The sequence below is a fragment of the Heteronotia binoei genome, chromosome 13 (genome assembly GCF_032191835.1).
Source record: "Heteronotia binoei isolate CCM8104 ecotype False Entrance Well chromosome 13, APGP_CSIRO_Hbin_v1, whole genome shotgun sequence".
NCBI lineage: Eukaryota > Metazoa > Chordata > Lepidosauria > Squamata > Gekkonidae > Heteronotia > Heteronotia binoei.
This window is the reverse complement of record NC_083235.1, coordinates 16,530,093-16,545,682: the sequence shown is the minus strand read 5'-3', so window position 1 is coordinate 16,545,682 and position 15,590 is coordinate 16,530,093. Positions and strand designations below refer to the sequence as shown.

At 48.2% G+C, this 15,590-nt stretch overlaps 1 protein-coding gene across 1 annotated transcript; it reads left to right on the top strand.

Annotated features, from left to right (window-relative positions):
- Nucleotides 1–3: 3 nt before the first annotated feature.
- UXT (ubiquitously expressed prefoldin like chaperone) lies at nucleotides 4–11,721 on the top strand. The gene is made up of 7 exons (XM_060252326.1): nucleotides 4–88; nucleotides 716–832; nucleotides 1,141–1,222; nucleotides 2,265–2,332; nucleotides 9,941–10,048; nucleotides 10,333–10,396; nucleotides 11,352–11,721. Exons 2-7 carry the CDS (start codon nucleotides 747–749, stop codon nucleotides 11,415–11,417), a joined length of 474 nt encoding a protein of 157 aa, XP_060108309.1. The 5' UTR covers nucleotides 4–88; nucleotides 716–746; the 3' UTR covers nucleotides 11,418–11,721.
- The last annotated feature ends 3,869 nt before the right edge of the window (nucleotides 11,722–15,590 follow it).

Below are 15,590 nucleotides of genomic sequence, written 5' to 3'. Positions count from 1 at the left end.
TCTTACAGACTCTATGGCCACTTCCAAAGCTTGTGTGTAAGACTGTTTTGGCAACTCTCTTCGTGCCTTTCGGAGACCTGAGAAAAACGTGTGCATTTAAATGCAAAAACAGGCAAGCTTGCAAAAGGGATGTCTTGGAGGGAAGCGGATGGAATGAAGCAGTTAACACACACACCCTTTCCCTTTTTATTTCCTGACTGCCCGTCGCTTGTTTCCGCGAGCAGGAAACCAGCGAGATGAAGATTGTCGACCACGGCCATCCAGGGGGTGTGATAAATGCCGTGGGAGAAAAAGGGTAGTGGAAGGTCGGGGTGCCTTTGCCTTCTGAGAAACTTCAACAGCAGTGCTCAATCGTGTAATTCGCAAGCCGTTTCTGACGGGCTCAGGACTTGCTGGTTAGAGATCTGCTTTTGTTTCTCTCTCCCCCGCGCCTCCCGTTGCAGAGATTAATTTATTTTCCAGGCTGTGTGGCCGTGGTCTTGGCATTGTGAGACCTGACGTTTCGCTAGCAACAGTGACTGGCATCCTCAGATGTGTGACCCAGAAAACTGTTTTCTGGGTTACACCTCTGAGGATGCCAGTCACAGTTGCTGGCGAAGCGTCAGGTCTCACAATGCCAAGACCACAGCCATACACCCTGGAAAATCTACAACAGCCAATGGACTCTGGCCGTGAAAGCCTTCAATGACATATTAACTTCTCTTTTTTTCCACAGCCCTTGTCACTGCTGCTCTTCGAGGACTCCCATGGCAATGCTAAGCGAACAGCAAGTGCAAGGGAAGGTGCTGGAATATGAAGCTTTCATCAGTGATGTTCTGCAGAGAGATCTCCAGTAAGTGACAGCCCCCAGCCCTGTGCTGTGCCTTGGGCAAGCTCCCTCCCTTGGATTCCCAGTGGTTCTTGCTTTGGGTCCTGTTTCTCTTGTGCTTTTAGGCAGCAGGGCTACTTCTCCAACCAAGGGACAATTTGGGGTGGCATAGCTGAGGATGGTGTTGATGCCATTGAAACCTGGGCTGACCCTGTTTGGCTTTTGAGATCTGACAAGACTGGGCTAGCCAGGGCTGTCCAGGTTAGATCATACGTTCTTTAAGGTGGCAAAATAACTGCCCCTGCTGGACAGTCACTGATGTCTTCTCCCAGGAAAGTGTTGGAGCAGCGGGACGAAGTCTACGAGAAGATCGCCCAATACCTGCAGTTGAAGAACGTGATTGAGCGGCTTCAGGTAATTCAGAAGTCATTCCTTTGTTGTTCCTTCGAGTTGATGGTTTTAATCAAATTCGAAGTCGTGTGATGCGAGGGTTTGATTGCATCAGAACGCAGGCTGAAGGGGAAGTTGGAAAGGTAGCACTGTCCTAGGGAGCAGAAGTAAGAATGTAAGAACATAAGAGAAGCCATGTTGGGTCAGGCCAATGGCCCATCCAGTCCAACACTGTCACGCAGTGGCCAGAAAATCAGCTGGCATCAGGAGGTTCACCAGTGGGGCCAGGACACTAGAAGCTCTCCCACTGTAGCCACCCCAAGCACCAAGAATACAGAGCATCATTTGCCCCAGACAGAGAGTTCCATCAATACCCTGTGGCTAATAGCCGCTGATATATCTCTGCTCCATATGCTTATCTAATCCCTTCTTGAAGCTGTCTATGCTTGTAGCCGCCGCCACCTCCTGTGGCAGTGAATTCCATGTGTTAATCACCCTGAAGAAGTACATCCTTTTATCAGTTCTAACCTGACTGATCAACAATTTCATTGAATGCCCACGAGTTCTTGTATTGTGTATTGTATTTCTCTACCTTCTCCATCCCATGCATAATCTTGTAAACCTCTGTCACTCCTCAGTCAATGTTTCTCAAGCTAAAGAGCCCCAAGCGCTTTAACCTTTCTTCACAGGGAAAGTGTTCCAACCCTTTAATCATTCTAGTTCCCCTTTTCTGCACTTCTTCCACTGCTGTAATATCTTATTTGAGGTGTGGTGACCAGAATTGTACAGAGTAATCCAAATGAGGCCTCACCATCGATTTGTACAGGGGCATTATGATACTGGCTGGTTTGTTTTCAGTTCCCTTCCTAATTATCCCCGGTGTAGCGTTAGCCTTTTTTATTGCAGTCGCGCACTGTCTCGACATTTTCAGTGCGTTACCTACCACAACTCCAAGATCTCTCTCTTGGTCAGTCTCGTTCAGTTCAGACCCCATCAGTGTGTATTTAATAGTTAGGATTTTCAGCCCCATTATGTATATCGGTAAGATGCTGTCCTTTCCGCTCAGGAGACGGGAAGTCGGGAGTTGGTGACCCAAGTGGACCTTGGCTGCAATTTCTATGTCAACGCAGAAGTGTAAGTAGAGCACGGAGTCTCCTGCCCTGTGTTCTTTCCTTGCTGGTTCCAACCCTTTGTTTCCTGGCTCACCTTTGGCAATGTTTTTGAATAGTCAGGGTGGTGTTGTGGTTAGAGCAGGAGTGTCAGACATGTGGCCCGGGGGCTGAATCAGGCCCCTGGAGGGCTCCTATCAGGCCTGTGAACAACTCATTGTTTTCTTCCTTCCTTCTGCATCACTGCTTGCTTTTTCAGGCTTGCTCAATCACACAGGAGCTACACAGCAAAGCTCCTCCCTTGGGTAGGATGTGGGGGAAGGAGAGAAGAAGAAGAAGACTGCAGATTTATACCCTGCCCTTCTTTCTGAATAAGAGACTCAGAGCGGCTTACAATCTCCTATATCTTCTCCCCCCACAGCAGACATCCTGTGAGGTGGGTGGGGCTGAGAGGGCTCTCACAGCAGCTGCCCTTTCAAGGACAACTCCTGCAAGAGCTCTGGCTGACCCAAGGCCATTCCAGCAGCTGCAAGCGAAGGAATGGGGAATCAAACCCAGTTCTCCCAGATAAGAGTCCACACACTTCACCACTACACCAAACTGGCTCTCAATTAGCTTTGCCAGGCTCTCTCAATTTTACAGCAGAACTGCTGAGCCAAGCCGCTCTTCCTTCTTTGGCTGAGGCTCAGCAAGCCAGTGAGGTGGATTAGGCTGAGTGTGTGTGTTTGTCTGTGTCCTTTATAAAGTTTATATCTCCCTGACCTGGCACTATTTTATGACACACGTGACCTGGCTCGACAAGGTCAAGATCCAGCCCTCACATTAAATGGGCTCGACACCCCTGGGTTAGAGTGTCTGACTAGGATCTGGGAGAACCACGTTCGAATCCCCCTCTGCCCTGGAAGCTGACTGGGTAACTTTGAGCCGGTCACACACTCTTAGCCTAACCCACCTCACAGGGTTGTTGTTATGTGGATAAAATGAAGGAGAGAGGAAGTAGCCACCTTGGGTTGTCACTGGAGAGAAAAGTGGGTTATAAATGGAGTAAATAAATAAACGTTAGTATACAAGGGAGCCCTTTTTATAGAATCATAGAGTTGGAAGGGATTTCCAGGGTCATCTAGTCCAGCCCCCTGCACAATGCAGGGAATTCACAAGTATCTCCCCGCCACACCCCCAATGACCCCTGCTCTGTGCCCAGGAGATGGCAAAAACAGACAAACCTCCAGGATCCCTGGCCAAACTGACCAGAGAAAATGGCTGAATCCCTGGCCAAACTGGCCTGGAGAAAGTTTGCTTCCTGACCTCCAAGTGGTGATCAGCTTTTTACCCTGGGTGGGTAAGAAAGAGCCACAAGAACGGATAACTTGCTTGTTTTGAAGAAAACCAGTAGGGGCATGATAATAGTTGGAAAAGGCCAAAGGGCTATTTAGTCCAACGCCCTCTGAGTTCTGGCTATGCCCATGCAATCCCGAACACTGCACGCCACATCTGGAAGGCAGATGGGTTGTGTCTCAGTCCACAATGAAATCTACTTGCAAAGACTTTCTCTGCTTTCCTCTCCTTTTGCAACCCACTGATCCTCAGTCCAAGTTCTGTTCATGGGACTCAGCAGAAGAACAAAGAGCGCACAGTGAAGGTTTGCACTGGGAGGGGGCATTGGTGAAAATCCTTGCCCTCTCTTCCAAAGATGGAACCGCTGTTCAGTTTTGGACACTGTGTGATATATGCTTCTTTCTGGTTAGCAGATAGCTTCAGCTGGTTAAGGTAAGGGACCACAGCTCAGGAGAAGAACTACTGCTTTGCATGCAGAAGATTGTAGGTTCAATCCCTGACATCTCCACTTAAAAAGGACCAGGCAACGGGTGTCATGAAAGACGTCTGCCTGAGACCCTGGAGAGCCGCTGCCAGTCTGAGTAGACAATACTGACTTTGATGGACCAAGGAGCTGATTCACTATAAGGCAGCTTCATTTGAAGGAGGTAGGCAAATAGTGCCTTGCGTTGAGAGAAATCTGCTTTCATGGTAGAGGTGCCTTCAGCGTAGGGGTGTTCAGTTCAAACGGTGAATGGCGTGGGGCCAGAACGGTCTTTAATAGTAGCAAAGCCAGCCACGACAAGCCTCACTTTCCAGGAGAAGGGAAACTTCTCCGCAGCTTCTGGGATGGAGGCACGCCAGCTTCCCCACTCCCAGGAAGGAATCGGAGCGTAGCCCTGACAACTGAGAGATGGCGTTCTGGTCCTTCTCAGAGAAGCATTTCTGCTGCGTGGGGGAGGCTTTTGGTTGGAACACAAGCACCCTTTTGGAAGCAGATTTGTAAAGAAGGACATCTCCCACACGGACTTACCTGTATGCTCTGGTTTTATCTTCCGAGGCCCTGCTTCGATTGTCCCGTCATCTGAGGATAGATGGGCTTTGTCAGTCATGGCACCAAAACTATGGAGCTCTCTTCCTGGGGAGGTTCATCTGTCTCCTTCTCTTGATGTCATCCATATGGGAGGGATGGTGGCTCAGTGGTAGAGCATCTGCTTGAGAAGCAGAAGGTCCCAGGTTCAATCCCCGGCATCTCCAAAAAAGGGTCCAGGCAAATAGGTGTGAAAAACCTTAGCTTGAGACCCTGGAGAGCTGCTGCCAGTCTGAGTAGACAATACTGACTTTGATGGACCAAGGGTCTGATTCAGTATAAGGCAGCTTCATATGTCCATCAGCTATCGGGGGAGGGGCTTTTTTTGTAGCAGGAACGCCTTGGCATGTTAGGCCCCACACCCCTGATGGAGCCAATCCTCCAAGTAGGCCCTGTACTAAGAACCCTGTAAGCTCTTCTCTTACAGCTCCTGGTTCAAATTGTTAGATATTCAAAGCAAAGCGGGAAGCAAGCAGTCCCTCCCCCCAGGTCCCTTGCAGGTGTGCACTTAATCAGGCAAGAGCGACCTTGGTAACTCTTGAGACCAGGCAGAAAAGAATGTTTCAACTGTTACACAGAGATAGCGGCAACGCAAGCGGCGACAATGGAAAATGAAAGTTCATAGCAAGAGACTTCTTGACAATAGCTACAGCTTGGGTCAGAGGAGGACTGTCAGGAGAGGGGGGCGGGTAAGGGTGATTCCCAAGGGAAGAGGATAGTGAGAGCTCTTAGAAACCCCCTGTCTTCCGAAGCTGAGGCCCAAGGGAGCCCTAGGCAAAACGCCTGCCACAGTAATAGCTGGGAGAAGTGTAGCTCTTAGCTGAGCCTAATCCTGATGGAACGGTGTTCGTTGGCTTGTCTTGGAGAAACTTACTATGATATTTGAGAGCCTTTCCCTCCGCTCCCCCCCAAAGCCAGCATAGTTTAGCGGTTAGGGCATCATACTAGGATCTGGGAGGCCTCACTCTGCTATGGAAGCTTACTGGGTGACCTTTGGCCGGTTGCAGACTCTCAGCCTGACCTGCTTCTCAGGCTCATTGTGAGGTTAAGGAGAGGAGAATGATGTCAGCTGCTCTGGGTCCCCATTGGGGAGGAAAAAAAGGTCAAGGTAGTCCCCTGTGCAAGCACCAGTCGTTTCCAACTATGGGGTGACATCGCATCACGACTTTTTCAAAGCAGACTTTCTACAGGGTGGTTTGCCATTTGCCTTCTCCAGTCATCGGCACTTTCCCCCCAGCAAGCTGGGTCTTCATTTGACCATCCTCGGAAGGATGGAAGGCTGAGTCAGCCTGAGCTGGCTACCTGAACCCAGCTTCCACCGGGATCGAACTCAGGTCGTGAGCCGAGAGCTCAGACTGCAGTACTGCAGCTTTACCGCTCTGCGCCACGGGGTTTCTTATTGGGGGGAAAAGCAGAATATAAATGAGGGAAGTCCATAAAATAAACTTCTTTGTCTGATGAAACTTCCCAACCAGGGGTTTTGGATGGTTTCTGGACAGGGCAAAAGAGGCTAGCTTGAATGAGAACCGGTGTTCCCTCTAAGATGTGCCACTCATTAACCAGGAAGTCCCGCTCAGCAGGGAATCTGTCCATTTTAAGATCACAGCAGTAATATTCCGCTCTGGATATGAACTGCTCCTCTCGGCATCGATGAGAACGGTGCGCTCTTATCCCCAGAAGAACTCTTTCTAGGTTAAAAATAACTGATGCGTACCAGAAAGGTGCTTAACGCAACAAATGCCAAATTTAGGCTGTTTTCTCACTCTCTCCGAAGCAAAGATCGGGTGGGTTTGAGTGCGAAGCGACACTTTTTTCTTTCTGCTTCCTGCTGGCCATGGGCCAAGAGTGGTGCAAATGTATCTTAGCCGTGAGCAGCAGAAAGGGGGTTGGGGAGGAGAGGCCGTTCGTTTGAGGACAGATGGTAAGGGGAAGGAAGAGGAGGAATTTGCACTCAGTAGGGGCATGGGGTTGGGGTTGTTCCTTGTGTGAGATGTGTGTGGAATTCCCCTCCCTGCCCCCCAATGTAATTCTTGTCTGAGGATAGTTTCAGGTGGGTAGGTGTGTTGATCTGTGGTAGAAGAGCAAGAGCTGAATCCGGTACCCGCCTTAGAAAGCAACAAGGTGGCCGAGGTGTCAGCTTCTGAGAGTCAATGTGCTTTTGATCAGGTACCAACCTGACTAAGGGAGCTTTGACTCTCAAAAGCTTACACCCTGGAAATCTCATTGGTCTTCTTCTCATAAGGCTCTTCTACAGTTCCTTGAGCTGAACACCAGCCAGAACAATAATCTGGGTAAGGTTTTCTTAGCCATTGCTATTAATGCAGCCGTATATGTTCTCCCCCTCTTAAAGCAAATAAAAACATCAGAAGAGCCCCGCTGGATCAGACCAGTGGTCCATCTTGTCCCGCATCATTGGAAAAGGTGCAGAAAAGGGCAACTAGAACGAGTAAAAGGTTGGAACCCTTTCCCTATGAAGAAATGTTAAAACGCTTGGGGCTCTTCAGCTTGGGGAAATGTTGACTCAGGGGTGACAGGATAGAGGTTTACAAGATTATGCATGGGGTAGAGAAGGTAGAGAAAGAATGACTTTTCTCTCTTTCTTACAAGACAAGAACTCGTGGGCACGCAATGAAATTGTTGAGTAGTGAGGTTAGAACGGATAAAAGGAAGTACTTCTTCACCCAAAGGGTGATTAACATTGGACTTCACTGCCACAGGAGGTGGTGACGGCTGCCAGCATAGACAGCTTCAAGAGGGGATTGGATAAGCATATGGAGCAGAGGTCCATCAGTGGCTATCAGCCACAGCGTATTGTTGGAACTCTCTGTCTGGGGCAGTGATGCTCTGTATTCTTGGTGCTTTGTGGGGGGGCAATAGTGGAATCACACTCTGTGTAAAGAACTATTTCCTTTTGTACATCCTGAACCTACTGCCCATTCGCTTCATTGGATGCCTTCCAGTTATAGTATTTGGGGAGAGGGAGAAAAAGAGCCAGTTTGGTGTAGCGGTTAAGTGCGTGGACCCTTATCTGGGAGAACCAGGTTTGATTCCCCACTCCTTCACATGCACCTGCTGATGTGACCTTGAGTCAGTCACAAGTTCTCACAGAGCTTTTTCTCTCAAGAACAATTTCTGTCAGAGCTCTCTCAGCCCCACTTACCTCAGAGGGTGTCTGTTGTGAGGAGGGGAAGGGAAAGGAGATTGTAAGCCGCTCTGAGACTCCTTTGAGTAGTAGAGGACGAGGTATAATTCCAATCTCTTCTCTTCTTCTCCTCTTTGTCAACTGTCTCCACTCCATGCATAGTTTTATAAACAAGCCTCTGTCATGTGGCCCCGAATTGTCTCTTTTCTAAACTGAAAAATCTCAGCCTTTCCTCATCAGGAAGGTGCTCCAACCCTCTAATCCAGTGGTCCCCAACCTTTTTGGCACCAGGGACCGGTTTTGCGGAAGACAATTTTTCCAGGGACCGGGAGGGGGGTGGGGCAGGGATGTTTTGGGGATGATACAATTGTGCACTTTATTTCTATTAGTTTGGCATGGTGGTTAAGTGTGCAGACTCTCATCTGAGAGAACCGGGTTTGATTCCTCACTCCTCCACTTGCATCTGCTGGAATGGCCTTGGGTTAGCCATAGGTATTGCAGAGGTTGTCCTTGAAAAGGGCAGCTGCTGGGAGAGCTCTCTCAGCCCCACCCACCTCACAGGGTGTCTGTTGTGGGGGGAGAAGGTAAAGGAGATTGTGAGCCACTCTGAGACTCTGAAATTTGGAGTGGAGGGCAGGATATAAATCCAATGTCTTCTTCTTATTATTACATTGTAATATATAATGAAATAATTATACAACTCGCAGCCCAGTTGCTAACAGGCCACGGACCGGTACCATTCGCACAGACCAGGGGTTGGGGACCCCTGCTCTAATCTTCATGGCTGCCCTCTTTGGTATTTTTCCAGATCTGCAATGTCCTTTTTGAGATAAGGTGACCGGAACTGTACACAGTATCCCAAATGAGGCCACACCATAGATCTATATATTACAATATCAGCCATTTTTTTCTCAGTCTCTTTCCTAATAATCCCTAATGTAGAATTTGCCCTTTTCACTACTGCAACACACTGGCTCAACACTTTCATTGGGCTTGAACAGCAAGTTCAGACCCCGTTAGCCCATATTTGAAGTTGGGATTTCTATCCTTGAAGTCGCCACCTGAATGGCAGTTCCTCAGTCCTGCTCGTAGACCTCTGATGGCACCTGGGTTGTGGCTCCAGGTTATAGCTATGTGGGGCTTCCTGTGTTCATGAGCTTAGAGGGAACACAGCCCAAAAGACAAAGTTCTTTAGTGGATGGAATAGTCATGTGCTTTATTCCCTAGACAAGGGTGTCGAACTCATTTGTTATGAGGGCCGGATTTGACATAAATAAGATCTTGTTGGGCCAGGCTATGGGAGGCGAGGCCATGTGTGTATCTATTTAAGATTAGGCAGCAGAGATATAAACTTTATAAAGGACACAGACAAACACCACACAATTAAAAGATTTTAAACATGCTTAAAACATTAGCACTCGTTGGTCTTAAAGGTTCTTTCTTTGTATTTCTCCCATGGGATCCAAGGAACTGGGCAAAGGAAGCTCTGGCTCTTTCCTTCCTTCCCCAGGGGACCAGGAGGGAGAGGAGCCTCAGCCAATAGAAGGCAGAGAGGCTTGGCTCAGTAGTTCTGCTGAGCAATTGAGAAAAAGTGCAAGTGATTGAGAGAGCCTGGCAAATCCCCCCCTTCCTTCCTAAGGGAGGAGCCTCAGTCAATGGAGAAAATAGAGGTTTTGCTCTGTATCTCCTGTGCGATTAGGCAAGCCTGGCAAAGGAAGCTGTTATGCAGAAGGAAGCAAGAGAGAAGAAGGAGAAGGAAGCAGATGACCACCAGTTGCTTGGGGGCCAGATTCAGCCCCTGGGCCACATGTTTGACACTCCTGCCCTAGGAGATGTCCATCCAATGAACTTTCCATGGAAAGTGGTTCCTCAGCTTTCCTTAGAGCATCATTCCATTGCTTCCCTTGCAGTCATGAAACTCTTCATAACGGATAACACGAGCTCATTGGCTTCCCTGTTCCTTAAACAGCTGCTACTTGCAATAACTTTTAACAGGAAGTCACCTGTCTGCTTTCACTTCCCTCCTCTCAGTTGAGTCAAGTTCTACATGTTTTATTTTTCCACCTCTTTCCCCCATCTTGTTGCAGGCCGGACACTTCCACCATCTTTGTGGCCCTGGGTTATGGGTTCTACGCGGAGCTGACGCTGCCTGAGGCACTGGCCTTCATTGAGAAGAAGAGCAAGCTGTTGAATGAGTGAGTTCCAAAGGAAATCATCCTTCCCACCTGTCCCCAAATGATTCCAAAGAAGCTGACTCCTTAGAGGGTGGCGGGCCTGATGAAATCTCCCTTCCTCGGTATCAACTAGATGTCTTCTCAGGCTAGAGGTCTTTAACGGAGGTGTCTCAGCCTCTTCACCAGAAGAAATCCCCAGAATTCTTTGGGGAAGCCATGACAAAGAGAAATTTTAAGTCCTGCCAAGGTTTATCGGTCCCGATCCCTCCTTCTCCCTTACCTGCTTAGGGATTCTGTCTCAACAGGATTGCCGAGACCCTCACCAAAGACTCTGCCAAGATCAAAGCCAATATCCGGATGGTTTTAGAGGTAATGGCGTGGGTGAAGTGGGGGTTTTGCAATTATTATATTGATTTTCCAAAGTAGAAAAGAGGGGAGGGGAAATGGGGAATAGAAATTAAAGTTGTCATTAACAATACATTTGTAATCCAGTCTGCATACTGACAAGTCTTTCAAATAAAATATCACTGAAATATTGTTATTCGTTTTACACCCTGTCTTTCTGATCTATATAAAACGTTATAAAGATTGTAAGTCGTCATTTAAGCTATCTATCTAGCCATATTGGATTACCTTTCCACATTGTGATATACATCATAATAGAAAAGTAGGGCTTTTGCCATGGGGGTGGCAGGGCCATGTGGCATCTTGGAGGTATCCAGATGTTTGAGGGAAGGAGACATATGGTATGGGGTAGGAAGAGCTGCTTCTCAAGGGCTGTTCTGAGGTCCACATTGGGTTGCAACCTCCAGGCATGGCCTGGGGATCCCCCAAAATTTGACCTGATCTCCAGACAATAAAGATCATTTTGAAGAAAATGACTGTTTTGGAGGGTGTACTTGATGTCAGGGGTTGCCACACTTGCTTAAAGTAAGAGCAACGTAGAATAAACATCAGGTGTTTGAGAGAGGAAGGAAGGAATGAAAATAAATGGGGGACGAGGAGGAAGGGAGAGGTGGAAAGAAAGCAACTTTAACTTCAAATGCATTCTCCAAGCTGGCTGATGGGGTGGTGGGGTCTTCGAGAGCCACACAGTATGTGTGGAAGAACCACAAGTAGCTCCTGAGCCACAGTTCGGCCACCCCTCCTTTATGGCATTATGCCCCACTAAGGTCTGTTCCCTCCCCAGGCTTCAGCCCTGAAATCTCCAGGTGTTTCCCATCCCAGACTTAGTTACAGGGGACAGGAAAAAGGGCTTATTTTCACAGAATCCATTAGACATCCAAGTTGATCTTCTTTCCTTCCTCCCGCCCCATCCTTTCAGGGTTTGCGTGAACTCCAAGGGCTTCAGGACCTCCCTGAGGAGAGCCGACAGGAAATCATCCTTTAAACACCTGCCTTTCCCACCCCCAGCCGGGGTGTGTGTGGGGATCTTTCCGATGTCTGAGAACGCTGGAAGAAGAGCCGGCCTCTTGTGCAGCGAGAACTGTGCTTGTAGCTGGAAAACACTTCTCAGTAAGGCCCAGTGAATGGGAGGCGGCGATTGGAAATCGGGGAGGCGAGAGGTATTTCTCAAGGGCAGGTTTGGGCAGATTGGTTTCTAGCCGTGAGCTTTTGCCTCTTTTACCGAGGTGCTGCTTAGGAGCGAGCTCATCTCGGTTGTTAGAATCAATAAAAGATTCTGCGTTCTGATCCGTCTTGGCTTTTGGACCCATTCCTTCTGCCTGCTTCCTCCTTGGGCAGAAAGGCCTGCCAACTGTGGTGCAGATGCAATGAAAAGGTTAGCTCAAATGCTTACAGAGAGCCGTTGTCTGGTGTCCGCTTGCAGAACCAGAGAAGAAATCAACAGCAGAGCACACCACAAAAAGGGGCTTGATCGATTTTAGCTCTAGATCCCTGTCTCTCATCCTGGCGAGAGTCTTTCCCGAGAATTCTCCTGGACAGGGCTTTTTTTTGTAGCAGGAACTCCTTTGCATATTAGGCCACACACCCCTGATATAGCAACTTGGAGCTTACAGTAGGCCCTGTAAAGCTCTTGGAGGATTGGCTACATCGGAGGGGTGTTGCCTACTATGCAAAGGAGTTCCTGCTACAAAAAAAAAGCCTTGCTCCCGGTGTTCACAACTGGAATGGCCAGTTGCCACAGAGGCAACAAGCAAGTTAGAGCTGTGTGGCTGAAATCCTTGTTCGTGACCCCGGTATGTCGAAGAAAGGCACTAAAATGCTTTCCAAAACTGTTGAATTCTTTATTGTATGGTTGTATGAGACAGCCAGAGCAGATTCTCAGTGTGTGTGTGGGGGGGGGGGGCAGTGTTCCCTCTAAGCTGTGGGTGTGAGCAGCCACTCATGAACATAGGAAGTTGCGCTCAGCAGGAATCTGGAGCCATACAGGGTCTTGCCCAGTACCCGTTTTAAGATTACACCAGTTCTGTTCTGCTCAGTAGGGAAACACAATTGGCGGGACCATTGGTGGGGGGTTTCCTTTCCTAAGTACATTTATAGTCCCCCGGATAAACCTGTGCAACTAGATCCTGATCGTGGAATTTTCTGTTGAAACCAACTGCTTAGTCCCTTTCCTCTGTAGCTGGCATGGGCTGATACAGACCAGTTAGTTCTAAGCTTCAAGGTCACTTGCTTGTCTTTATTTTTGCAGTCACAGTACATCTCCCCTAGCCAGCATGAGTTCACCATTCTAACGTGTCTCCAGTCTGGTTCATTTTGACTTCCACAATATTGCGCTAATTTAATGCTGTAAAGTGAGAGGTGGCTGTTGTCCTCCCCCCACCCCGTGAGTTTGGTACTCCATCCTACACCCGGAATTACGATCTGAGATTTTGGCTTTGCTGTTAAACATTGAGGTCTTCAGTACACATTTCAGTTCAGTGGCAAACCAACAAGGGTCCCGCCCCCCCCCCCCCCCCCCAATCCCCATCTTCCTTTTGTCCATCTTTCGTGTGGCAGCTCTGTTTTGGGGCACATCTGCATTGCCATCATCCAGTGTTTGTCCTGCTTCTTCTTCTTTTTTTTTTATGTTCCGCTGCTGTCTTCCCCATACCTGATTTGTTACAATTTTGTTTTGAAAGATTGCCTTTAGACACTGAAGATCATGTTTTTATGCCCTGTTTTCCTCTACCTTAAGGAGTCTCAAAGCATCTTACAATTGCGTTCTCTCCACCACAGGCACCTTGTAAGGTAGGTGGGGCTGAGAGAGTTCTGCGAGAATTGTGACTGGCCCAAGGTCACCCAGTAGGGCTGAGGTGGAGGAGGAGTGGGGAATCAAACCCAGCTCTCCAGATTAGAGTCCATCACTTTTAACCAATACACCATGCTATGTAGTCTTTGTAACCTGTCAGTGGTACTTAAAAAGCCTTCAGCCTTTGTACCTTGTCAATGGTACCTAAATGTTGACTAAGGTAGGCATGTGGTAGCTTGGAGGGGGGCATAGAAAGTTGGTTAAAAAAAAATTAGACCCCTAACATAAGCTCTGATCCTAAGGAGTTTCCACCACCACGTATTTTAGTCCCTGTTTCCCAAGTAGAGATAAGAGCATAAGAGAAGCCATGTTGGATCAGGCTAGTCGCCCATCTAGTCCAACGCTGTGTGTCAAACAGTGGTCAAAACCCAGGCTCCATCAAGAGGTCCAGAACTTCAGCAACCCTCCCGCTGTTGCCCCCCCCCCCCAAGCACCAGTAATGCAGAGCTTCACTGCCCCAGAAGCAGAGTTCCATCTATACCTTGTGGCTAATAGCCACTGATGTATCTCTGCTCCATACGTTTATCCAACCCCCTCTGGAAGCCATCTATGCTTGTAGCCACCACCGCTTCCTGCAGCGGTGAATTCCACAGATGAATTACTGTTTTTGTGAAGAAGATTCAGACGCGACAGCAAGGCAAGGGGCAGATTAGCCATTGCTGGCTTTTCAGGTCTTCCTGGACTGGAAATCTGCCCCTCTGTTAAAAATTCTGCTGGCAAGCAGAGACATTGGATGTTGGGAGAGTTCTTTTATATATTCTCACCCAGATGTGTGATCTTCCCATTTCCTTTCTGCCTGCGGCTTTTGTGAAACGCTGCCTCTTTCTTATAAATGAGACACAGGCCCTACAGATGGCAAGGGCTTTCTAGTGGGTCTGTTCTTCCTGGCACACATCTAATTCCAACCTCTTTCTGTCGGTCGTGTCCTGGCTTTGATTCCCTGTGTGCTAAATTCGAAATGGGAAATCTTCGTTGATTCACTTTGGCAGCTCAAAAGCAAGACTAGATCCGCTTGCCTTCCCCCTCACCACGCATCTGGCAACCGCTTAAATGTAGATTCTCTCATCTCTATAGGCGCCTGGTATTTATATTTTTGCAAACTTCATGAATTCTGTGATCTTCTCCCCTCCCTTTAAAAAAAACAAAACCCTTTCCAAATTCTGTTGCATCTCTTGGCAATCGTTGTCCAGTTTAGGGAATGCTGATGAGGAGCTGACTTTCTTCAGAAGACTCCTGACAAGTTTTTGCCTTGAGTTCGTCCCGATGTTGTTTGGAGAATTGCTTTCTCTATACTAATAAAAACATAAGAGAAGCCATGTTGGATCAGGCCAGTGGCCCATCCAGTCCAACACTCTGTGTCACATAAGAACGTAAGAGAAGCCATGTTGGATCAGCCATGTTGGACCTCCGCCTTAGACCCTGGAGAGCCGCTACCAGTCTGAGTAGACAGGCCTGACCTTGAGGAACTGATGGTCTGTTCCAGTCAAAGGCAATTTCATGTATTATGGTTGCCAAGTCCAATTCAAGAAATATCCGGGGACTTTAGGGGTGGAGACAGGAGACATTGGGGGTGGAGCCAGAAGCAAGGTTGCGACAAGCATAATTGAACTCCGAAGGAATTCTGGCCATCACATTTAAAGGGACCACACACCTTTTAAATGCCTTCTTTCCACTGGAAATAATGGATAGTGGCACCTTCTTTTGGGGCTCATAGAATTGGCTCCCCTGGTCCAATCTTTTTGAAACTTGGAGGGTGTTTTGAGGAGAGGCACTGGATGCTATGTTGCAAATCTGGTGCCTCTACCTCAAAAAACACCCAGATACCTGCAAATCAATTCTCCATTATACCCTATGGGAATTGGTCTCCATAGGGAATAATGGAATGCCCAGCAGATATTTCCCTCCCCCCCCCCACTTTCTGATGACCCTGAAGTGGGGGGAGGGCTTCCAAACCGGGGGATCCCCTGCCCCCACCAGGGGATTGGCAATCCTGTCGTGTTCCAGTGTAGTCCTGAGCAAAGTCATACCATTCTAAGCTCATTGGCTCCAATGGACTTAGGAAGGTATATCTCTGCTTAGGATTGCATTGGTAGGTTAAAGGTAAGCTGCATCTACTGCAATGTATATTGCAAAAGGAAAAAAAGTCATTTCTTTGATTTATAAACCACTGTTCCCCTGGGGGGGCACTCAGGGCAGTGTTACAGTACAAAAATTAAATCATCCATCATCATCCATTGAAAGAATAAATAATTAAAAACGACCCAACTGTCTAGACTCTGGTATCCAATGTCTCTCCCTCCCTCCACAGGG